The 23,616-nt window shown below is 43.4% G+C and overlaps 2 protein-coding genes across 4 annotated transcripts; both read right to left on the bottom strand.

Moving 5' to 3' along the window:
* Positions 1-28: 28 nt before the first annotated feature.
* LOC106603119 (zinc finger protein ubi-d4) lies at positions 29-22,886 on the bottom strand. Of its 3 annotated transcripts, XM_014196376.2 has the most exons (12): positions 10,556-10,635; positions 8,838-8,998; positions 5,284-5,391; positions 4,965-5,143; positions 4,763-4,855; positions 4,543-4,627; positions 4,243-4,284; positions 2,361-2,498; positions 1,666-1,797; positions 1,334-1,446; positions 1,131-1,212; positions 29-678 (listed from the first exon to the last, which is right to left on the bottom strand). In XM_014196376.2, exons 1-12 carry the CDS (start codon positions 10,585-10,587, stop codon positions 596-598), a joined length of 1,248 nt encoding a protein of 415 aa, XP_014051851.1. In that variant the 5' UTR covers positions 10,588-10,635; the 3' UTR covers positions 29-595. The 3 variants fall into 3 exon arrangements, with proteins under 3 accessions (XP_014051851.1, XP_014051853.1, XP_014051854.1); XM_014196378.2 differs by lacking the exons at positions 4,243-4,284; positions 10,556-10,635 and adding an exon at positions 22,615-22,886; XM_014196379.2 differs by lacking the exon at positions 4,243-4,284 and having other exon boundaries at positions 31-678.
* On the bottom strand, positions 15,286-22,861 carry LOC106603120 (cdc42 effector protein 2). The gene is made up of 2 exons (XM_014196380.2): positions 22,615-22,861; positions 15,286-17,960 (listed from the first exon to the last, which is right to left on the bottom strand). Exon 2 carries the CDS (start codon positions 17,620-17,622, stop codon positions 16,852-16,854), a length of 771 nt encoding a protein of 256 aa, XP_014051855.1. The 5' UTR covers positions 17,623-17,960; positions 22,615-22,861; the 3' UTR covers positions 15,286-16,851.
* Positions 22,887-23,616: the final 730 nt, after the last annotated feature.

Below are 23,616 nucleotides of genomic sequence, written 5' to 3'. Positions count from 1 at the left end.
TCGAGTCTCATAGCAAAGGGTCTGAATACTTATGTAAATAAGGTATTTCAGTAGTTTTTTTTTTACAAAATTTGCAAACATGTCTAAAAACCTTTTGCATTGTCATTATGGGGTATTGAGTGTAGATTGATGAGGAAAATGTATTTTTTTAATCAATTTTAGAATAAGGCTGTAACGTAACAAAATGTGGAAAAGGTGAAGGGGTCTGAATACTTTCCGAATGCACTGTATGTGTGTCTGTATGTGAGATTGTGTGTACTTTGTGTTCAGGTACTTTGGCTGGTAAAAGCTGTGTTTGTGGTTTAAGCCACTTTTAAGGAAACATAGTTGATGTATTGTCAAGTTCAGGATATTACACGTTGAGTTTGATAGATTGACAAATAGTTGAAAACAAAAGCCTACATGGGTCACTTGAGCTTGGAACTGTGTAACAGTCATAGAACAACCAAACCTAAGCGTGTTTCAGCGGGGGGGGGGGGCTGGTAAGGTACACTTCCCTTTTCACAAGTCATCTGTCCCACCCCCCTCTGCTCTACTGACCACGGAGAGAGAACCTCACTGTGGAGGGAGGGTTATATGTGAGGATGGGGGTCCATCACGACGGAGGGACATTACGGGTCTGGTATATTGATGCCTTGTCTTTCAATAGGTCCAGACACAGATGGCAGCTCCAGCTCCCTGTTAAAGAGGACACAAGGAAACAGAAGTGAATGACTCAGACGTTTAGTCCTATAAATATCCTCTTTCTTCCATGGACCTACCTCATGTCATTAGCCCAGTTGAAGTCAGTGGGTCTCAAGGTAGAGGCTATTTTGTGATCTAATACTTTGCACTGATGAAGCATTTCAACGCTAGCTAAGAGCTGAAAGAGGTGATTCATCAGTAAATAACCTGGCCATGCTATGGTTGTCTGGCTACGCTGCCTGAGGGCTCTACTTGGACACTCGGCTCTGCCAAATTTACTGAGATAAATCTGTCTCCCTACGGAGAGGAAACCCACAACACTCGTTACCAAAAGAGCTGTTGACTCAAATCTCCCTTATTAGACAGGCAAATGGGGCAGTGGCTGTGAAAAAGCCCATTTCAGCCAACATTGTGGAACAGACATGTTGTTCACATCCTGCTCTTACCTTCTGGAGGTTCAGCCATAGGGGGGCTGAGACAGTACATGTGATAGCCTCTATCACAGTCATCACAGAACAGAAGCTGGTCCTGGACGAAAGACCACAGGCTCATTATACAACGCAGTTCACAGCGCACCACTTCATTTTAAATATACAGTGCACTTCATTTATCCAACGGTAATAAGCATGACGCCTGCAGGTGAACTCACGTCGTTCTCTGAGGTGCCACAGATGTTGCAGCACTTGCACTCAATGCACTGCCAGCGGTAGGTCTTCACTGCAGCCATCATCACGGGGGTGAACTGCAGGCAGGATGGGTGGCCTGGGTTGGACACAGAGAATGGGTCTCACAGGACAAACCCTGTCTGCCACTGTCATTACTGCTGGTCTTTGTAATTATGCCATCGCGCGTCTGACTCTGAACACACTCAATACGGATCCTAAAGTAAAGACTACCACTCACACACGCCCATACAAAATGGTCTCAAATGCCGAGGTTATCCCTGTTTCTCAGTGTAAAGGCCAGGGGTGGTGTGGTTACCCGAACGCCCACAGTCTGAGCAGGACTGCAGCTCCTCTGACTGGCCCGTCTTCTGGTTGAGGGCAGAGTCTCCCAGGCAGAAGTCACAGTAGTTATTGGGTATCGCCAAACCATCGGGACCTTTCTTGGGTGCTGTGAGGGAGAGACACAGAATAAAACAATGTATGCATTTAAAGGTTATTGATTAACAAGGATCCAGTGTCATTGACCGTGTCCGAATATCTATACTTGTGTTCTAAATAGAACGCATTTTCGCTATATGAAAAACGAACATTTTATAGTATGTGAAATTTGGAAAATATTGTATGCTTTAAATGCCAGGATGTCATTCATACTAATTTCGGCTTTTCATCTAGTAAAATTTGCTCCACACTTTTGAGGAAGAGAATCGTCTTTCCAGACTCGCGTGTGTTTGACTACAGCTGATAATGAGATAACGGGACGCACTGTACCCAAATGAACGAATGGCGGGAATCAACACAATTGCGTATTAGATTATGTATTCTCAGGATTGGAAAGCCTAGGATGTTGATATTTGTTGCTAACTGCATTATGTTGTACTAAACAGTACGTTCTAAATAGTATGTAGTACGATTATACACAGTATTTATTTTTAGTAAGTAGTAGGCAAGACCGATTTTGGACATGGCCAATCAATGATCTATAAATGACCCCACCAATGACTGGTCACTTACTCTTAGGCTCCTCAGGCTGGGGCGGAGTGGGGGTGTGGACCTCAGGCTCCTCCTTGTCCTCTCCCTCCTCCTCAGCCAGGTGGGAGTGGGTGTAGTGGTAACTCAGGCCCGGACGATTCTTGTAACGCTTCCCACAGACTGCCAGAGAAACCCCCAAACACAACACGTGTGAAAACAAAAACATACGTAAACAATTAAGTAGCCTTCATACGAGGTCAGAGTACATTGTTTCCTAATCGCTCGGATCTGACCTTGCCGTGGCATTTACTGATGCTAAAAATCATATCCATGCACTCCTGTCCTCTGCAATGGCCTGCTGTTTTGCCTATCCTCCCACTTAGTCAAACAGTTTCAGCACGTCCATAACTCTGCTACCCTCCAGTCTGCACTGGCTCATCTTGGAAGAGTGATATTACATTTCCAGACGTTTCAATTTGCACTCAATAGCTGGAGGCGAGGGACCATCTGTGGCCCTGAATGACAATTGCGCAATTCAATTTCAACAGGAGCGGAGAAGGCGAGATCCGTTCGTGGGAATGAATCTTTTCAGCAGACAAAACCATTGGAGAGATCTCAATCTAGCTTCTAGAATTTAGCCTGATGGAGTCTGTTTTAATGAATGGACCAAACAGCTTAGATTAGTACTAATAACTTGAATGAAGATTACTCTTCCTGTGCCAGACTAGAACTCTGGTGCTTTGGTAATGGCATGAGGAGTCTAGACTAGACTAATACTCAGGGTTATAAATAGATGGATTTGTGGTGGGACTGTCTGAGTCGTGGAAACAAAGATGTCAGTGTTTTGCCCCAGCCTCAGGTCTAGCATAAGATGTACCAGCAGACCAAACACTTCCTCCCTCCCTTCCTCTCGCTCGCCCTCCCATGCTCTCTTAATCCCTCCACTCACTCAATCACCCTCTCATTTCTTCATCTGATTTCTAGAGGGGCAAGATTACTGACTAGGTCAGCTCCCAGCCCCCTGTCCCTTTCCCAGCCTGCCAGTCAAAGGCCATGGTGCAGAACCCAGGTTAGTATTCTTCTGAATGGACAAGGCTCTTAACAACATTCCTCCCACCCACAGGCATTGCATAGGCACTCTCACACCAGGACCCACACAGCCCCAAGCTGGTGGTTCAAAACAAACGCAGAGGCACTACTTCACTCTAAGAAACAGGTGAGGAGGACGAGACAGGACAGGACGTAGATGAGTTAAGAAAAAAGTAATTGAGTTAAGAAATGCAAAATGAGTGTGCGGCTCTCCTTTATTTTTTAAAGAAATGCAAATGAGACATACTAAATTAAGAGACACAAAGCCAGATTATGACAAACATATAGCCAACAGTTGATTGGCTGTAGTGTGTGTAATAAGTGTGCAATACAGAGCCAAGACAGTCCTGAAGACAAACTACTGTTGGAGTAGCCTAAATGTAAATTAGGATAAAATAATACCAATTTACACTGCTACTTAAACTGTGGTGGAAACCAAGCACAGAGAAGGCATCTCCACACTACACATTTACAATCCACTCTCAAGCATATCAAGTTAACTTTGACTTCAAGTCAATTGAATTTTACCTTAAATGAGAGCCATTTAGTGGATGAGGGGAGGCAGCGACATTTAGCATGGTCTATGGGTTCAACTAATCTCAAAGTGTTCTACATTTAGCATGGTCTATGGGTTCAACTAATCTCAAAGTGTTCTACATTTAGCATGGTCTATGGGTTCAACTAATCTCAAAGTGTTCTACATTTAGCCTAGTCTATGGGTTCAACTAATCTCAGTGTTCTACATTTAGCCAACACACACAGAGAGAGAAAAACAAACATGCATTAAGCAGACTGGACTGGAGGCAGAGGAAAAAGAAATGCGAGAGAAATATACCTCTTTCAGAAGGTTTTGAAATATGCTTTTGTTTGAAAGTGTCTGAAAGAGAGGAGAGAGAGAGAGCATAGACAGAAAGACTCAGAAGTACAGTCACAGACAGAGAGAATCAGAAAGGCATCAACAATGCGCCCGAGTGTCTGAGTTTCAGCTGCAAGAGATGACAATTTCAGGAGCTAAAAACAACAGACTGACTGCTTCCCAGGATGAGAGTTCCTAGAGAGTAGCCCCCTCTGCAAAGGCCCATCTGTACTCCCACTGTTCCCCACCCAGGCTCTGCTGCACCCCCCTGGGACTCACTGTCACAGGAGTAGGGCTTGTCCTTGTCCTCCAGCGCAGCCGCCGCAGCGTCCAGCTTCTTCTTGGCACTGCTTACTCCACGACCCTGTGGACAAACACACCGTCATAACACACCATCCCCAATATCATAGGTACAGTCATGTTGCCGCACTGGACACCATTTCAGATGACATGCCCTTAACATCACTAACAATTATTGGTTTAGAATAGCTTCGCTCACCTTTCCCTTTCCTTTGCCTCTTCTTTTTGGGGTGTCCTCCTCATAGTCCTCATCCTCCAAGTCATCCAGGAAGTCATCTGGCTCCAGGACTCTCTGTGTTGACAGAGGAATGCATGTAGCTGTAGTAGCTAGTGTCACTGGAGGAGTAGTAAACAAGCTAGGTATCACACACGGTCCATCCAACCACAGCAGGCTACGTTACCTTTCTGATGCGTGCTGCAGGGGTGACCGCCCCACCAGTGTAGTCTGTCAGACTGGACTCCTCCTCAGGCCCTCGGAGCTCCGGAGGAACCCGTTTGTCCAGGGGTTCTCCCTTCAGCAGGGCCTCCAGACTGCTGCCATCAGAGGACAGGGAATCCTTCTTTAACCCCAAGTCCAGCTCTACAGACAGGGAGAACCACAAACAACCTTTACACATGAGTAAAGAACAAACAGGAAAATGATGCACAGAGGGGCACACAAACATGTCAACACAGCTTTAGTATTATTAAGCAGCGCAGTATGTCATGATAAGGACGTACCTGACTTTAGAGGAGGGAAGACGAGCCGGGGATCCTCTGGGGGGTGGGCTCGTCTTTTCTTCCTCCACCTGCGGGATGGGTAGGTGTACAACTGTCCTGGGGCCATGCCTGAGAGAGGACAGATAGTTGCATGTTAGTGAGCACCCTATGTCCCCACAGTGACAGCACATGCATACAGTGCCTTCGGAAAGTATTCAGACCCCTTGACTTTCCCCACATTTTGTTACGTTACAGCTGTGTTCTAAAATGGATTAAATAAAAAAATCTTGGTCAATCTACAGACAATACACCATATGACAGAGCTTGAGAGGATCTGCAGAGAATGGGAGAAACTCCCCAAATACAGGTGTGCCAAGCTTGTAGCGTCATACCCAAGAAGACTCGAGGCTGTAATCGCTGCCAAAGGTGCTTCAACAAAGTACTGAGTAAAGGGTCTAAATACTTATATAAATGTGATCTGTTTTTATTTTTAATACATTTGCAAACATTTCTAAAAAACATTTTTTTTAATGGGGTATTGTGTGTAGATTGATGAGGTGGAAAACGATTTAATCCATTTTAGAATAAGGCTGTAACGTAAATAAAATGTGGAAAAAGTCAAGGGGTATGAATACTTTTCCGAATGCACTGTATATAGCCATGTTATCGTTACTCATTATGTATTTACTACTTGTGTTATTGTTTTTCTATATTTTTCTTTCTGCATTGTTGGGAAGGGCCGTAAGTAAGCATTTCACTCTTACATGCTGACCACACCGCTCGCGTCGCAAAATAAACTTAAAATACAAGTTATTGAATTATTGCACCCACACTGCTCGCGCGCACCAACAAGAGTCTGCGCTGCCAAGCGTTAAAATACAGTGCCTTGCTAAAGTATTCATCCCCCTTGGCGTTTTTCCTATTTTGTTGCATTACAACCTGTAATTGAAATTGATTTTTATTTGGATTTCATGTAATGGACATACCAATTTGGACTATTTTGTGTGAAGCAAAAAAAATTACTTAAAATTACTAATTTTAAAAGATAAAAAACGGAAAAGTGGTGCGTACATATGTATTCACCCCCTTTGCTATGAAGCCCCTAAATAAGATCTGGTGCAAACAAATTACCTTCAGAAGTCACATAATTAGTTAAATAAAGTCCACCTGTGTGCAATCTAAGTGTCACATGATCCCTTGGTGGTGCCCTATATATACACCAAGCAAGCGGCATCATGAAGACCAAGGAGCTCTCCAAACAGGTCAGGGACAAAGTTGTGGAGAAGTACAGATCAGGGTTGGGTTATAAAAAAAAATATCAGAAACTTTGAACATCCCACAGAGCACCATTAAATCCATTATTAAAAAATTGAAAGAATATGGCACCACAACAAACCTGCCAAAAGAGGTCCATCCACCAAAACTCACAGACCAGGCAAGGAGGGCATTAATCAGACAGGCAACAAAGAGACCAAAGATAACCATGAAGGAGCTGCAAAGCTCCACAGCGGAGATTGGAGTATCTGTCCATAGGACCACTTTAAGCCGTATTCTCCACAGAGCTGGGCTTTATGGAAGAGTGGCCAGAAAAATGCCATTGCTTAAAGAAAAAAAATAAGCAAACACGTTTGGTGTCACCAAAAGACATGTGGGAGACTCCCCAAACATATGGAAGAAGGTACTCTGGTCAGATGAGACTAAAATTGAGCTTTTTGGCCATCAAGGTAAATCCTGTCTCAAAGCTCTATGGACAATTCCTTCGACCTCATGGCTTGGTTTTTGCTCTGACATGCACTGTCAACTGTGGGACCTTATACAGACAGGTGTGCGCCTTTCCAAATCATGTCCAATCAATTGAATTTACCACAGGTGGACTCCAATCAAGTTGTAGAAACATCTCAAGGATGATAAATGGAAACAGGATGCACCTGAGCTCAATTTCAAGTCTCATAGCAAAGGGTCTGAATACTTATGTAAATAAGGTATTTCAGTTGTGTGTTTTTTTTTACAAAATTTGCAAAAATGTCTAAAAACCTTTTGCATTGTCATTATGGGGTATTGAGTGTAGATTGATGAGGAAAATGTATTTTTTTAATCAATTTTAGAATAAGGCTGTAACGTAACAAAAAGTGGAAAAAGTGAAGGGGTCTGAATACTTTCCGAATGCACTGTATGTGTGTCAGTATGTGAGATTGTGTGTACTTTGTGTTCAGGTACTTTGGCTGGTAAAAGCTGTGTTTGTGGTTTAAGTCACTTTTAAGGAAACATACTTGATGTATTGTCAAGTTCAGGATATTACACGTTGAGTTTGATATATTGACAAATAGTTATGTCTGGCGCAAACCCAGCACCTCTTATCACCCCGAGAACACCATCCCCACAGTGAAGCATGGTGGTGGCAGCATCATGCTGTGGGGATGTTTTTCATCGGCAGGGAAAGGGAAACTGGTCAGAATTGATGGAATGATGGATGGTGCTAAATACAGGGAAATTCTTGAGGGAAACCTGTTTCAGTCTTCCAGAGATTTGAGACTGGGATGGAGGTTCACCTTCCAGCAGGACAATGACCCTAAGTATACTGCTAAAGCAACACTCGAGTGGTTTAAAGGGAAACATTTAAATGTCTTGGAATGGCCTAGTCAAAACCCAGACCTCAATCTAATTGAGAATCTGTGGTATGACTTAAAGATTGCTGTACATCAACGGAACCCATCCAACTTGAAGAAGCTGGAGCAGTTTTGCCTTGAAGAATGGTGGCTAGATGTGCCAAGGTCATAGAGACTTACCCCAAGAAACTTGGTAACTGGTTATACCCACATGGGTGAATGAAAGACAAACTGAGGTCGGTCGTGGTAATACTATTAGATGCCAATCGCCATATAAAGTCCAAAGAAGAAAAAGCCTGGAAGGAGGAGAAATGACTAGAAACGATTTGGTTGACCGTTTTGTATTTGGATTAATTGTCGGAGTAGAGGACCTTGTGCATTTCAGGTAAAATAACTCAACGTTTATATCCCAGGACAAATTAGCTAGCAACAGCAAGCTAGCTAAATAGGACAAATTAGCTAGCAACTGCAAGCTAGCTAGCTAAATTGACATAAATGTTTAATGCTTTTCGACCTGTCCCCAAATTAATTTTATTGGTTCAGAGTTTGCTTTGATATTTTAACCTGCGTGTCATGATCGCGTTTGGTGTGGGGGGACAAAATAAATGTGCGCACGATGGCGCGGACGGTTTGGGTACGGTGTTAGTCTACAACTGTTGTTTACGAAGCATGTGAAAATAAAACATTTGAAGTGTACCTACAACTAAATACATTCTAGACTTATGTGGACCCATCAAAAGGCATTTACTGTGACATATCTAAAAGACTTGGTTTAATGTTTCAGCTTACATAGCTCAACCCAAGTTCTCCAGAGGGCTTGAACTACAGTGCTCTCTCTTGTTCTCATCTCCAGATCATGAGAAGGTGGTGAATGACATAGCCTACTACTCGAATCTGTGAACTCAGTAGTTCTGAAAGAAAACTCCTACGCGACTTACAGTTAGTGTGTATGCGTACTGTATTTCTAACCTGGTCCCCTGTGTCTCTTCTCCATCCAAATGTAGCAGTTGCTCTGCGCCACTCCAGTCTGAGAGTCCAGGAAGGGCATTCGAACACTCCTCTCCGCACATAGCCGGGCGTTGTAGTTATGGCACTGCTCCATGGCATCTCTGTAGTACTGCTCTCCAAGCCTGCACCCTCACACAGAGAGGAGCAGCCAGGGACAAGTTAGCACTATGAAACAGACTGCCTGTGTATACTGTGATAAGAAGTATACATTCATGCACTGACAGTACCTGGTTCGTTTCTCTACCATAGGGGTAGGTGTGGTATGTGGTCCTACCACCTCATGCTATCTGAATTCTAGGCTACCTCTCTACTATGCCGTAAAATAGGCTCAAAATAATTAAAACTTCAAAGCCTTTATCACAGCCTCAGCTAAAACCCTTATTGTCCCTTTTATGCTGGCACCTCGGAGCAGCAGGCAAGCAAACTATGTAATTGTGTCCCTGGACTTAGTAACTGGTGAGAATGTGTCAGCAGGTGCTCTTTTGTTGGCTTGGCAACGGCGTCTGCCTGGTATGAAGCACAGCCTCTGCTGGTTCAGATTTTCAACACGAATCCGCATGAGTGAAACACATTTTTTTACTTACCTAAATGCTCTGTGGGGTGTCCTGAAAGCTTCGTAATACTATCATTTTAAATCTATTTTATGCAAAATGATACGAAAGCTTTTGGGAAATAAGCGTAATAACTGGTTGTAATAACTTGGTTGTATTGTCTTGATGAAAACCACATCTGATTCATATCACCGAACTCCTTCGGCAAAAGTTATCTTTAACACTGCCCCAAAGACATTACTTTTATAGTGACTAATGCATTGTGGTGACACATGGACTTCCTGTTGTAAAGCGCAACAAAACATGCATTCCACATAAAAGCATGCCAGGACAACATCTGCAGACAGTGTCAGCAGATAAATTCAGAACACATATTGTACAAGACCTGGACTAATTTCTAACTAGTAGGCCTAACCTTACATACTACAACAACAGTCTCTATGCACTCTAAGAAGCTAAACGTAACAACCAAGTTGCCAACGGGATATCCGCAACTCTCTATCCGTAATCCTACTAATTCAAAAGGGGAGTTTGAAAACACACACGGTGAGAGTAAAGCGGGTCAGTGACTTGCTAGTTAGCTAGCAACATTAGATCGCTACCACAATGACTGCACTTCTTCATGTACATTTGCTAACTTGTGCCCGACGTTTGGTTAAATAATGAGATTTGGTTCCTTTCGATGTGTTCATTAACCACAACTATTGACAAAACGTTAGCTAGCTGACCTGCTGAGTGTTGACTCTGTGCTGACACAGATGGCTAACTAGCTGGGGTTTATTCATTACGGATAACGTTTGCCATTTAAAAACGAAACGGGGAGGGACCTACCTATATTTGTCCAATATAAACTCTCGTTTGCGTTTTCCGTTTGGAGTAAACGGTTTCTGTTGCAACAGACAAAACGTTTTGCAAGATAATCGGCGTATTACACCACAGGCTAGCCATTTCCTACAGTCCGCAAAGCTCAACTACTCAGTTTGATAACTGAGTTACTCGGTTCCTTTAACGAACATGTTCGGCAATTTACCATAGCAGAAACATGTATATGTTACCACCGACCTTTATTATATTTAAACGTAAAACACATTTGCGTACTTTAACTAGGTGGAAAAGAACAGTACTTACAGTTTGACAACATTCTCAACAACAGCCGCCATCTTGGTTTGCTTTGTCGTGGATAGTTTGCGCCTGCGCGGGGGGGGGTGTTACAATAGCCAGCTATGGGTTTTAGGCACTATGAAATTTCAGACAACATGATTAAATCATGTCTTGTGTAATGTAATTTAGACTTCAGTGTTACTATTATAACTGATTAATGTACTACTTCTAGTGATATACTAAAATGTCCAGCAGATGGAGATGTAACCAAGTGGAAGGAAAGGATCATTCTGGCCAAAGATTTCAGGTAGCTCTTCTGACATGTAAACTGTCAAACTTACTGAATGCTACCCAATTTCAGACCTGTCCGTGCCCCTGTATTGCATCTTTCATGTTAAACCCTTTCCTCTATTCATGACAACCTCATCCTGCTATACCACCCCAGCGGAGGTCTAAACTCAGGCCAGGGAGAAAGAGGCTGGCATCGGCACACGGCAGGCCTTTCCATCATCCTTATCCCCTCAACACATCTGTGTATACCATGCTTCTAGACACACAGCTCTTGTTCCTAGCCAATGAGGGAGACGGTGAAAAACAACACTTTTTTGATTGTGAAACTTACCAGGGGTCTTCTTCGAATGCCACTGGTGTTTTTGTTTTGCAGTTACATCATTTATCCAGGCCAGTGGGGACACATTCCACTTATACTGTAGCGTGAGGTTTTGAGTATGATTAATTTAGAGAGGAATAGATTGTGTGGTTCAAGAATCAACAAGTATATTCTGGAGGTCACCTTAGAAATCTCCTGGCATGTCATTGCTAATGCACCAATCGCTGTGTTTCGCTTTCTCTGCAGAGAAACACAAGAGCTTGTGTAGAAGATCTGAATCGGTGCATATAGGGACTTCCAGGCATTCCCAGAATGGCACAAAAGCGTCTTGTTTCCGCCACTGCATCAAACCCAACTCCTCTCATGGTTTTAATTTTCAAAACTATTCCAGTATAACGAAGGTCAAATAAAATGTGACGCCTGCACTAGAATATAATAATTTTTTTAAATGTAACCTTTATTTAAGTAGGCAAGTCAGTTAAGAACAAATTCTTATTTACAATGACGGCCTACACCGGCCAAACCTGGACAACGCTGGGCCAACTGTGCACCGCCCTATGGAACTCCCAATCACGGCCGGTTGTGATACAGCCTGGAATCTAACCAGGGTGTCTGTAGTGACGCCTCAAGCACTGAGATGCAGTGCCTTAGACCGCTGCGCCACTCGGGAGCCCAATATCTTTCCATCTCTGAAGTTCCTTGAAGACTCAAGCTCAAAGGGGCAGAAAAAAATATCAAGATGAAAACAAATTTACGTTGTTTTTAACTTGTTTGCTGCAACTATTTGCTCTGATCAGAAATACACCATGAGAGAAAAGGTTACAAATAAATATCTTTGTTCTCTCCCTCTCCTCATCTGCCCCAGCGGTTTCACCCCCGTCTCCTTCGGAGATCCTCCTCCTGCAGGGCCCGTCTCAGTGGTGTTCCCAGAGCTATTAAAAAACTGGATGGGCCATGGCAAACACACAACAGAAAAGACAAAACAAGGACGTTGTTTTTCTTGTAACCATATTATTGCATTTATTCATTTACAGCTTGTAATCAATTTTGTGATGCCAGTAAATAATTTGTCCCAGCACGTAAAATACGCCAATTGATAGCAGCATGATAAGTCATCATCAAACACATAATTATTGTGCAAAAATGGAAGATCAGCAAAGGTTATGATGTAAGAGACATCTACAAAACTTTGATAAGTTTGGTGCCTATAGTTCCCTGCGTGTAGCCTCATATCTGGTGATTCCGATATGTGTTTGGTTCTGTATGCTGCAATCCCTTTCTAAAAGAACCAACAGCTACTTGAAGGTCAGGACAAGTAGATAGATACAATGTGAAACATGCCAAAATAACTTGAGTTCAATTATCGTAGGTGGCATAGCATATTTCACAGCTTTAAAAAAAAGGAAGACCAAAGTATGTTCACATAGTCGTATACTGTACATAACGACTTTAACTAGATTGTAAAAGCCAGTGAAGGTTATTAGTGTCAACATTAGTCCAACAACAGTCCTCCACGATGCAGGAGAGGCTGGTGTACTGTACTGAGGAGCTCCAGAGTAAACAGACACAGTCTTACGTAACACCATCCTGGCCTGGCCACGGTCAGCAGGACAGCTCCAGTATCTGGACCAGGCTTGGGCTACGGATCAGACTGTGCTGCAGTACATCTTATCACATCCTCTCTCTCTCTCTCTCTCTCTCTCGGAGTTGAAGCATATGTCTACTAATACAGTCCTCTTCCCAAAATGTCAGCTATGGAGTCCAAGGGCTTTTCCAGCTGATTTAGAAATCACATAAAGCATGCACAGGGTGGATTTTATGGAATGAGACCATTATATGTTGATAGATATGGCCTGATGAGTTGATATACAAAAGTAAACATAGACATTAGAGCAGTTTAAAAGCTGTAATTCATGGAACTATGCTGTTACAATGCTTGCCAACAGGTTTGTTGTAAATGTTAACATTTTATTGTGCAGGAAAGGGTTTATTGTACTTCAGTGAGTTTGTCAAAGTAAAGTATAAAGAAATGTAATCTAATATGAGACTATAATGACATTGTTAAGCGTTACGCACAAACGTAGTCTGTTTTCCTACAATATGGTATATCTTGGTATAATGTGTTAACGGGAAATCCAACATGTTGTGCCATTGGTCCATCCTCAAGGTAAACCTAACCATCATTGGTCCACCGTTATCAAAGAACCAATGTATGTTCTATATTAAATTATCTATCATCTCACATCCAAAATATTTTCTACAATGTTCAAGTGAATCCGTGCACCTCTGGGTGCAAATAATCATGCATATGTTATTGGGTTTGTGAAGAATCAATATCCCGTTATCATTTTCCAGTTGACTGCTACATTCTAATTAAAATAATATTGAAAAATAATATACAGTACCAATCAAAAGTTGACACACCTACTCATTCAAGGATTTTCCTTTATTTTGACTATTTTCTACATTGCAGAATAATAGTGAGGAATTAAAAAATATGAAATAACACATATGTAATCATGTAGTAACCAAACAAGTGTTAAAACAAATCAAAATATATTTTATATTTGAGATTAACCCAAAAATATATTTGAGATTCTTCAAAATAGCCACCCTTTGCCTTGACGACAGCTTTGCACACTCTTGGCATTCTCTCAACTAGCTTCACAAGCTTTTCCAACAGACTTGAAGGAGTTCCCAAATATGCTGAGCACTTTTGGCTGCTTTTTCTTCACTCTGCAGTCCAACTCATCCCAAACGGGTTGAGGTTGGTGATTGTGGAAGCCAGGTCATCTGATGCAGCACTCCATCACTCTCCTTCTTGGTCAAATAGCCCTTACACAGCCTGGAAGTGTGTTGGGTCATTGTCCTGTTGAGAAACAAATGATAGTCCCACTAAGCGCAAACCAGATGGGATGGCGTATCGCTGCAGAATGCTGTGGAAGACATGCTGGTTAAGTGTGCCTAAATAAATCACAGACAGTGTCACAAGCAAAGCACCCCCACACCTCCATGCTTCACGGTGGGAACCACACATGCAGAGATCATCCGTTCACCTACTCTGCGTCTCACAAAGACACGACGGTTGAACCAAAAATCTCACATTTGGACTCATCAGACCAAAGGACATATTTCCACCGGTCTAATGTCCATTGCTCATGTTTCTTGACCCAAGCAAGTCTCTTCTTATTATTGGTGTCCTTTAGTAGTGGTTTCTTTGCAACAATTCGACCATGAAGTCCTGATTCATGCAGTCTCCTCTGAACAGTTGATGTTGAGATGTGTCTGTTACTTGAACTCTCTGAAGCATTTATTTGGGCTGCAATCTGAGGCTGGTAACTCTAATGAACTTATCCTCTGCAGCAGAGGTAACTCTGGGTCTTCCTTTCCTGTGGCGGTCCTCATGAGAGCCAGTTTCATCATGGCGCTTGATGGTTTTTACAACTGCACTTGAAGAAACTTTCTACGTTCTTGAAATCTTATAGATTGACTGACCTTCATGTCTCAAAGTAATGATGGACTGTCGTTTCTCTTTGCTTATTTGAGCTGCTCTTGCCATAATATGGACTTGGTCTTTTACCAAATACGGCTATCTTCTGTATACCACCCCTACCTTGTCACACCACAACTGATTGGCTCAAACCCATTAAGGAAAGAAATTCCACAAATGAACTTAACAAGGCACACCTGTTTTTTGAAATGCATTCCAGGTGACTACCTCATGAAGCTGGTTAAGAGAATGCCAAGAGTGTGCAAAGCTGTCATCAAGACAAAGGGTGGTTACTTAGAAGAATCTCATGTATTTTTTGGTTTCTACATGATTCTGTGTTATTTCATAGTTTTGATGTCTTCACTATTATTCTACAATGTATAAAATAGTCAAAATAAAGAAAACCCCTTGAATGAGTAGTTGTGTCCAAACTTTTGACTGGTACTGTATACCCCATGAAGCAAATGGTGATCTGGCAACTCTACCCTGTACTGTATTAGTTTGTAACTTCCACAAATTTCAGACTTGAAAAATGTATCAACCCTTACAAGAATGTCCATTAATTATGATCCATATAATCATTCACATGTCCTGTTGCTACAGTATTATTTTCCTGCTGTAGCAAACTGTCTCAAATTAAAATCCTCTCTCTGTATCTTGTAACAAGAATTCCAAATAACATTGGTAAAAGTCTGATTCGGAACTTCTCTGTGTTGGTACAGAGCACACAAGCACTTGGAGGGCTACAGCGGTGAGATAATCTCCAAACGTGTCCAACATCTCAATTACCAGAGCATGAGGGCCAGTTTAAGCGGCTATCTGTAGATCTGCTGAAAAGTCAAAAGATGTGGAACTGAGCTCTCTAACACTCATTGTCTCTCCTGATACAAAGTTACAGCTTTCATATTCTTGCATCAAAAATAACAAAAGCTGGAAAATGACACATCTGACTCAGGGAGGTGACCTTCTCTACCACTCTGGATCTTTGTCCTTGCAGACATAAAAAAATTAAATGAATGTAACCTTTATGGGACTCCCAATCACGGCCGGTTGTGATACAACCTGGAATCGAACCAGGGTCTGTAGTGATGCCTCTTGCACTGAGATGCAGTGCCTTAGACCGCTGCGCCACTCGGCAGACACCCTCCCTGTAGTACAGTTCATCTTTCAATAAGAGTGTCTTTGATAATATATATATCCAACCATGAATAGAATGTCAGTTCCAGAATAGTTTTGTAAGCTGGATAAATCTGTGTGACAGACACCAAACTGTGATCTTAGCTAATCATTCAGTAGAATACGCTATGCTACAGCCATTCAATCTGTCTTTGAGCGTTAAGGGATGTTAATGGTTAGCTCGGTCCACAACATTATGTTATTATATTTTTCTATCTTGAAATACAAGGGCAAATGTTAATCAGTGACTGAAATTTTGCGCTACTTGCAGTTCAAACTGTGATCTCAGGAGCACGGACAGTAGTCTACAGCTCAGGTGCAGTTCAAACTGTGATCTCAGGAGCACGGACAGTAGTCTACAGCTCAGGTGCAGTTCAAACTGTGATCTCAGGAGCACGGGCAGTAGTCTACAGCTCAGGTGCAGTTCAAACTGTGATCTCAGGAGCACGGGCAGTAGTCTACAGCTCAGGTGCAGTTCAAACTGTGATCTCAGGAGCACGGACAGTAGTCTACAGCTCAGGTGCAGTTCAAACTGTGATCTCAGGAGCACGGACAGTAGTCTACAGCTCAGGTGCAGTTCAAACTGTGATCTCAGGAGCACGGACAGTAGTCTACAGCTCAGGTGCAGTTCAAACTGTGACCTTCAGGTTTTACAATACCATTTCACTCCCACTGACAAATATGATCCCAGTCAGATACATGCTGACCTCAGTTCCTGACCAGCAGTATATTCTTTCACCGGATTCTTCATATCCTCTTTGGAGGAAGGGTAGAGGAGATTTAACAGTGTCAGCTTTTGGCTCATTGTCACTTCATTTCGTACTTACTAAATTAAGTAATTCACATGGAAAAGTGTAGAAAGATATTCAACATCAATTTAAAACACTAACAGCAACTGAAGTTAAGTTCCAGAAAAAAGCACTATATATGAGCGTACTACTGTACAAATCCAGCCCTGTAATCCAGCAAGGCTTGGTTGAGGTCAGAACCTCCTCTTATACACTAAGGAGGTCAGTAAGAGGACAGAGGGCCGAGAGCTTCTCATGGTCAGGTGTAGAGCTCCTGCCGCCCTCCCTGCAGACAGGTTCCGTTGAGGCCACTGAGGCGCTGGCTATCCATAATCTGCAGCACGTCGTCCAGGATGGAGGGGCCCAGGTCCAGGTGCAGGGAGAGCAGGGAGCCTGCATGGGACAGGTAGGGGCGCTCCTGGCCCCCATCATCCAGATAAGGGTCCTGGATACACACATCCTCGCCTGATGACAACCTGGGGGAGGGCGGGCAGAACTGGAACGTCTTGCTGGGAGCCTGTGCTGAAGGAGAAGACGAGTCCAGGCCTGGGTGACGGGGCGTCAGGATCTCATCATCCAGGTGCAGTCGGGGAGGCTTGGGGGGAGGGGGCGCGTTCTGAGGCAGATGGGGGCGGGCGGAGGAGGGTGCAGAGGTGACTGGTAGGGTGATGGCCTGCACCCCTTCGATGACGGGCAGCGAGAGGGCGTTCTTCAGCAGGGGGGAGCTCTCTGAGGAGGGTGTGTGTCCGCTGTCGCTGGCAGTACGGCTGAACTGGAAGGGCTCTGCGTACATGGAGGAGCACTGAGACAGGTTGTGGCCCTGCTGCCCAGGGAGAAGGTGGAACTTCCCCTGCAGGAAGGACAGGTCCCCAAACAGGTCGTCGTCCCCCCCGCCGCTGCCGATATGGATGGTGTGGCGGAAGTCCCCCAGCGGAGGACTGATCATGTCAGATGAAAGGATGTCCCGCAGCTTCTCCTTCTTCCCCTTCCTGCTCCGCCGCTTCAGATAGATGGGCGCCTTGGTGGACATGTCGGGAGCCCTCCCTGGGCAGCAGAGACTCAGCTCCTGCAACAACGTGAGGGGAGGTGGTGGGGAGAAGAGGCCGGGCAGTGCTCCTCTCTGAATCAGACACAGGGAGAAGGAATCGGGCTGGCTGGCTGAGCTAAACTATTAACGGTCAAATCAGGTCTAGTGATCAGGGAGGACTGCTACTTCTGCAGTCAGTTTTAAATGATGAATAGTACCAAACAAAGTCCACATCACTCTCTTGGAATAGAGCTTCAGTGAGCAGGATGTAGGGTTGACACTTTGGCTGCGGAGGAGGTTTCTTGGTGAGGTAAAATGATTATGTCCACAGTTTTAATCAACTGCAGAAAGAAGCAGAAGAAAGCCATTAGAATAGAAAACTATTACAAAACCCGTGTTATAAAATGCATGCTTTATAAACATGCAGGAATAATCCTCTGCCATGAGAGAACTTCACTTCTTATGTTCTGAAACATCATTTATAGGGAAAATAAACACTCAAGCGTTGATACAGGAGGGGAAACCTCTAGCATGAAACAACCGTGACACGTACAAACCCAGGGACCCCTTAAGCCTAATTTGATTAGCATCTCTGAAAACGTTATTTACACTGACCAAACACACTGAGTTTAATAAGTTGAGATAAAATAAACCCATATTTCCATCGTATCATTTTAGGACAGGACATAAAATAATGACTCAGTCTATTGTTGCTGGCAACACAGCGTGGGAAAAAGGCTTTTCTAGTTTTGATGAATCCTGGAATGAATTCATCCTGATCCACGGCGGAGGAATGATAGGGAGATGTGTGAGGGTGTGAATAAGGGAGGACATTTTTAGTAGCCTGTCTAGAGGACGAGAGAGAGGTTAACCTGGTTTAAACAGATTTAGGGAGCTTTAGTGAAGCAGGTGTGTGTGTGTGTGTGTGTGTGTGTCAGGCTGGTGTCTGATGGAGGCAGATTAAAGTGCAGCTGCTCAGTAAGGGCCTTGGCCCTGGGGGCACAGGAGATAGACAGGGCCAAGGCCAAGCAGAGCAGGAGAACCTGGGTATGAGAGAGATGGGATGACTTGCATGCCGCTGACATTAACTCAAGCTTCTTAGGTTTTAGTTATGACACAGCTATACAGTGGCACCACCGCGTGCACACGAGGAGCCTAAGCATCAGTCACTCACAGAGGATTTCCATTAACGTTTGCTGTCAGCTACTGTGCAAAGATTACTCTGCAACAAAAACAAAACAACGCCTCCCTTCTGCCTAGCATACGGAACACAATAACTGACCTCAACGTGTATACAAAGTATACAATGGTAGAGTAATAGTGAATTGAAGCCACGAAAGGCACCAGTGGGAACAATATAATGTCACATGATGTCAGGGTTGCAGAGCGAGATGAGCTAGTCCAACCAACTTGATCGGGGCTCTGCTGAGCATGAACAGAGTGCATTCTGGGTGGTGACAGATGCCTCTCACAATAGCACAGACACACATTGTTAACTAACACACACACAGAGAGACAGAGAGAGAGAGAGAGAGAGAGAGAGACAGAGACAGAGACAGACAGAGAGAGAGACAGAGAGAGAGAGAGAGAGACAGAAGAGGAAAGGAATGAGAGAGGAGGGGAGAGAGAAAGAGAGAAAGGGGTAGCAGTGCCAACTGAATGACTGGTCTGTGGAGATAATGACTGACAGAGAGAAAGAGAGGGAGAGAGCTGAGCTCTGCTCTATTTGGCCATAGTGAGGAAGCCTCTCTCTCAGGGGCACCATTGTGGACCCAGACTGTGTACGTGAATACTTTACAACGGTCTAAAGCACACGATCAATCTAGTTCATTAAAATGAGAAGGGTAAAAGAAGCATCAGGACAATGAGAATGTAATAATGTAGTAGGATACTATCTAATCACTTAAAAAGGTTTGGACAAAACATTGTAATGAGATTCTAGCCTTACCTCAGATCCTCTGTTGTGTTCGTATGGAACAGCTATACATACGCCTACCAGACTAATGAAAAACCTTTGCCTCCATAAAATCCATTTGTCAGAGTTAACAGATCACCATTATCGCAGGTCAAAAGTATTTAACCCTGGTCCCAGCAGGTTATGACTTACACATACTGCATTTAAACTTAATGTACATTTAACATCCTCAAAAACACATTTGCTCTTCCCCTTTCATATAGGCCTATTCACTCAAACACACAGCACATTCACCGAGAGAGAGAGAGCTCTTGCACATTGTAAGCAGTTTCCAAGGCCTGTCCTTCCCCAAACTGGTGTTAAACATATTTTAAAGAATGCTTTGCCTACATAACAAAGGGGCCAAGATCTTGGTAGACCCCTGGGTTTAAAGATTCTGGTCACATGATATTAATGAGGTCATTTTGCTCCGGTTCTGCTGAACTGCAACCGTCCGGAGGGCAGGTTGGCCATTATAAAGCCCAACCACAGATACAGCAACTGGCACAGCTATGGTCAAAGCTAAGGGACAGCTTCCCTGAGCCATTACTTCACACACACTGGCCATCTGAGTTGTGAGAGATGCCACTTATCAAGTTGATAGGAGCCAAGGTTGTGGAGACAATCTTGTGACATGTCTCGGATATCTCCCAAAAAAAAAGCAGCCAGAGTTGCTTGTTGGGGGGGGTCAGTGTAAAAAGTATGTGTCAGAAGCTGGGTCATTGTACAACATGGGTGTTAAACTCGTTCTACGGAGTGCCTAGTGACTTCCTGTTTCTCTTTTCAATTAAGACCTAGACAACCAGGTGAGGGGAGTTCCTTACTAATTAGTGACCTTAATTCAATCAAGTACAAGGGAGGAGGGAAAACCCCCAGACACTCGGCGCTCTGTGGAATGAGTTTGACACGTGTTATACAATATGTTGACACATCAATCTTTGTTTCCTGCCATTTTATCATGCATTGTATTCTCCTCAAGTTCAGTTCCGGTTCAGAAACGGAATAATCACTTTCAAGCTGGTTCAAAAATACACAGGAAAAATAAAACACAGGAATCTGAAGGGTCTGTTTTGACACGCCCCTTTCATATTGTCCAAAAGTGTAGCTTCTTGAGTCTCAACTTGTTTCCTCCACACACAAGAGGTGAGCTTAATCCATACAATTACCAGGCTTTATCAGACAGTTTTTAACTGCCACAGCTGAGATTGCACAGCACTTGTGAAGCCCTTGAAAAGCTTGTTCATTGGTTAGATAATGCATGGAACATACTGTCACAACGTTTTTGGCCCAGGCTGCCATTGCAAGTTCACATAAAGAGCACAGTCAGAGGTCGAAGAAGGACATTGTTCACCCAGCACATACTGTTAACTGCAACCAAGCGCTTTTTGGAACAATGCTCACAGTGTCAGCATTCAAACTGTTCTGTCACGGGAGGCCAGTGAAAGACAACAGGCCTCAACAGTTGAAGGGATGATAACTTCATTCTGCGTTTAAAATTATTTCACTGCTGCGGGGCTGGAGAATTGTGGTATGCTTGAAAGAAGTCAGGTGTTATGTCTTGATCCCACCGAAAGCGTCATCTGGATATGTGTGCAACAAAAGTTCAACGTTCACCTTCTGCTACCATTTCTGTCAAGCCGTCTACACATACAGTTTGACGCAGACGTTCGATGTATGGACCACACAGAACGCAATGCTGCAAGGCAAACGCAGCGTTCCATTGGAAACGAATGTACTTCTGGTGTACCAAAACGCAATTTCACGGTCGGTGTGATGAAGGCGTTAGTGAAAAACATCTGCTTTCACGAGCCTTTCAAGAAAAGTGGAGCTGAAGGATTTTTGGATCGTAACATTTTTAGATTCCTTTCTCATGATATAAACAGAACCCTGCCGACAATTATTTAAAAATCCTCACCTATTAAGGAAAAATTAGGGAATACTCCTCTAGCGCTCGAAAGTAGTGTGAAAGTGTGAGGTTTGGTAAACAATAGAGAAGCAGAATTTGCATAAACATATACACACTAATTGATTTGAGGATCGTAGCACATTACCCAAAATCCACCTCTGTCCCAGGAAGAGAGAGCAAAGGGAACAGGATCGAGATTCTCAATGTTTCATCCCCCCAACACATTAATAATTGCCTATATTGTTAGAAATGTCCACTAATCTAGCTAGAATAGAGATATGCTGCAGTATGACAAAACACACTCCCAAAAGGGATGACTAATGCGCTAACAGAAATGTGGAATCCTCATAATAAGATACGAGTCCCATTTGGTCAGATTCAACAGTGTCAGTAAAACTGAAAGTAGGCCATTTAGTTTCTTAGAAAGTAGGCCACTTAGAAATTTAAATGCGCGTTTGAGTCAGGAAAGTTTCCTCTCATGACCTCAACAAACCAATGTTGCATAAAATGATATTTTAAAAAGTTATTTTACCGGTTGTCCATGCAGTTGGTCCTCTTGGCGGTAGGAATATGAGACAATATATCCACAGGAAAGTATAATTACATACAATTTTAAAAGCACTCTTAGTGCATTTAGATTTATATCACCTGAGGCAGAACCAAGTAAACATGTACACGAGCTAGGCAAGTATGCGTGCATGTATTTTTCATCTTGTGCGCATGTTGTAGGTGATACAAATCGGAATGTAACCAGTGCTATGAAAAGTTGATGTAGCCTAGTTATACTTACCTGTTGATATTGTATCACATTAATACCGCCAAAAGGACAAACCGCATTGACAACCGGTAAAATATGTTGAAATATAATTGTATTCAACATTATGGCATGTAGAGGAAATGTATCTGATTCAAACGCAAATTTTTGCCCGACATAGAATCTATGCAATTCAACGTCTGGTTTCCAGGCAAGATGACATAACCGTCGCCCGACAATCTTTCCGCAGTACCCCTCCTATTCACCTTCTATGATAACTTAGGCTACCTTTTATATAATTTCTACTGGATACATGTCGGTTTATCATAGGCGCTGTGCGCAACATTCAAGAAGGTAGATTAGATCCAAAGACCCGCTTACCTCCCAGCTTCCCGATATCCGTTATGACAGCCCTGACTTTCACCACAAATATGTCTCATCATCTGCCCAGAGCAGGGGGTCGGCTATTCAAGGTTGCGTAAATAGCCTAAAAAGTCCCACCGCTTGGCGATGCGTAGGTGCCTGCATCACAAAACGTAACCACTTCACTTGATCGCGTGTTCCATAGGCTGCGACAGCGACGATGTGGTAGATATGGTAGAATCCGAGAGATGCGCTACACCCCTTGTCTTTCTCGTCCTCATACCGGAAACTCCGGCACTGGATTTCGCGTATTACAATTTTGAGGTATAGCTAGTCCAAAGGCGGGCAGATGGCGATATTGATCTGGTATTGATGGTTTCATCTTACCGTCCAAACACATTGTATGCAGCAAGCAATACACTCCTAACCCCCGTGGACCGGTTCGTACATAAACAACTCTCCATTCAGGCTACCATGCCTCGATTTCCTCATTAACTAAATTTAACAGCGAAAAGGCGGAAAAAAACGGTGAAAATGTGTACTTTTTTGTATGAAACCTTATTTCCCACCACCAACAGCAGCTTATTCTACTAACTGGTGTTGTGCCCTGCATGCAGCCAGGGGTAAACAAGACTGCTGCAACCTGATTGGCTGAAGACTATACCCAACATCTGGGACTAGAATTCCTAGGCATTAGCCACTTTAGCATGGTGGTTGAAAATGGTGTTTCATTAACAAAGTATGCATATTTTCCAAGTTTTTTTCTGCCTTCTCACCATTAAATCTAGTTAAGGATTAAATTGATGCCTTTGCAGCCTGAATGGAGAATGTTTTAGGTATGAACCGGTCCACGGGAAAGGAGTGTATTGCCAGCTGCAAACAATGCGTTTGGACGGTAAAATGGAAACGACTGAATATCGCTATCTGCTGGCCTTTGGGTTAAGGGATGGCGCAGGGCACACCATGCGCATATCACCTTACCAAACGGCCGATGATTAGAAAAGCGAAAACTCTTAGAGA

The sequence above is a fragment of the Salmo salar genome, chromosome ssa04, assembly GCF_905237065.1.
Source record: "Salmo salar chromosome ssa04, Ssal_v3.1, whole genome shotgun sequence".
NCBI lineage: Eukaryota > Metazoa > Chordata > Actinopteri > Salmoniformes > Salmonidae > Salmo > Salmo salar.
Note: the sequence above shows the minus strand (reverse complement) of the source record. Positions and strands in the feature narration are given on the sequence as shown.

Bases quoted from the DNA above. Each gene is read 5' to 3' on its own strand.
- LOC106603119 (XM_014196376.2), bottom strand. From the start codon at position 10,587: ATGGCGGCTGTTGTTGAGAATGTTGTCAAACT. The intron at 5,392-8,837 runs GTTAGAAATACA...GTCCTCTCTCAG, and splicing joins GAAGAGACACAGGGGACCAG to GCATGGCCCCAGGACAGTTG. The intron at 1,213-1,333 runs GTGAGTTCACCT...TCTTTCGTCCAG, and splicing joins GTGGCACCTCAGAGAACGAC to GACCAGCTTCTGTTCTGTGA.
- LOC106603120 (XM_014196380.2), bottom strand. From the start codon at position 17,622: ATGTCCACCAAGGCGCCCATCTATCTGAAGCGGCGGAGCAGGAAGGGG.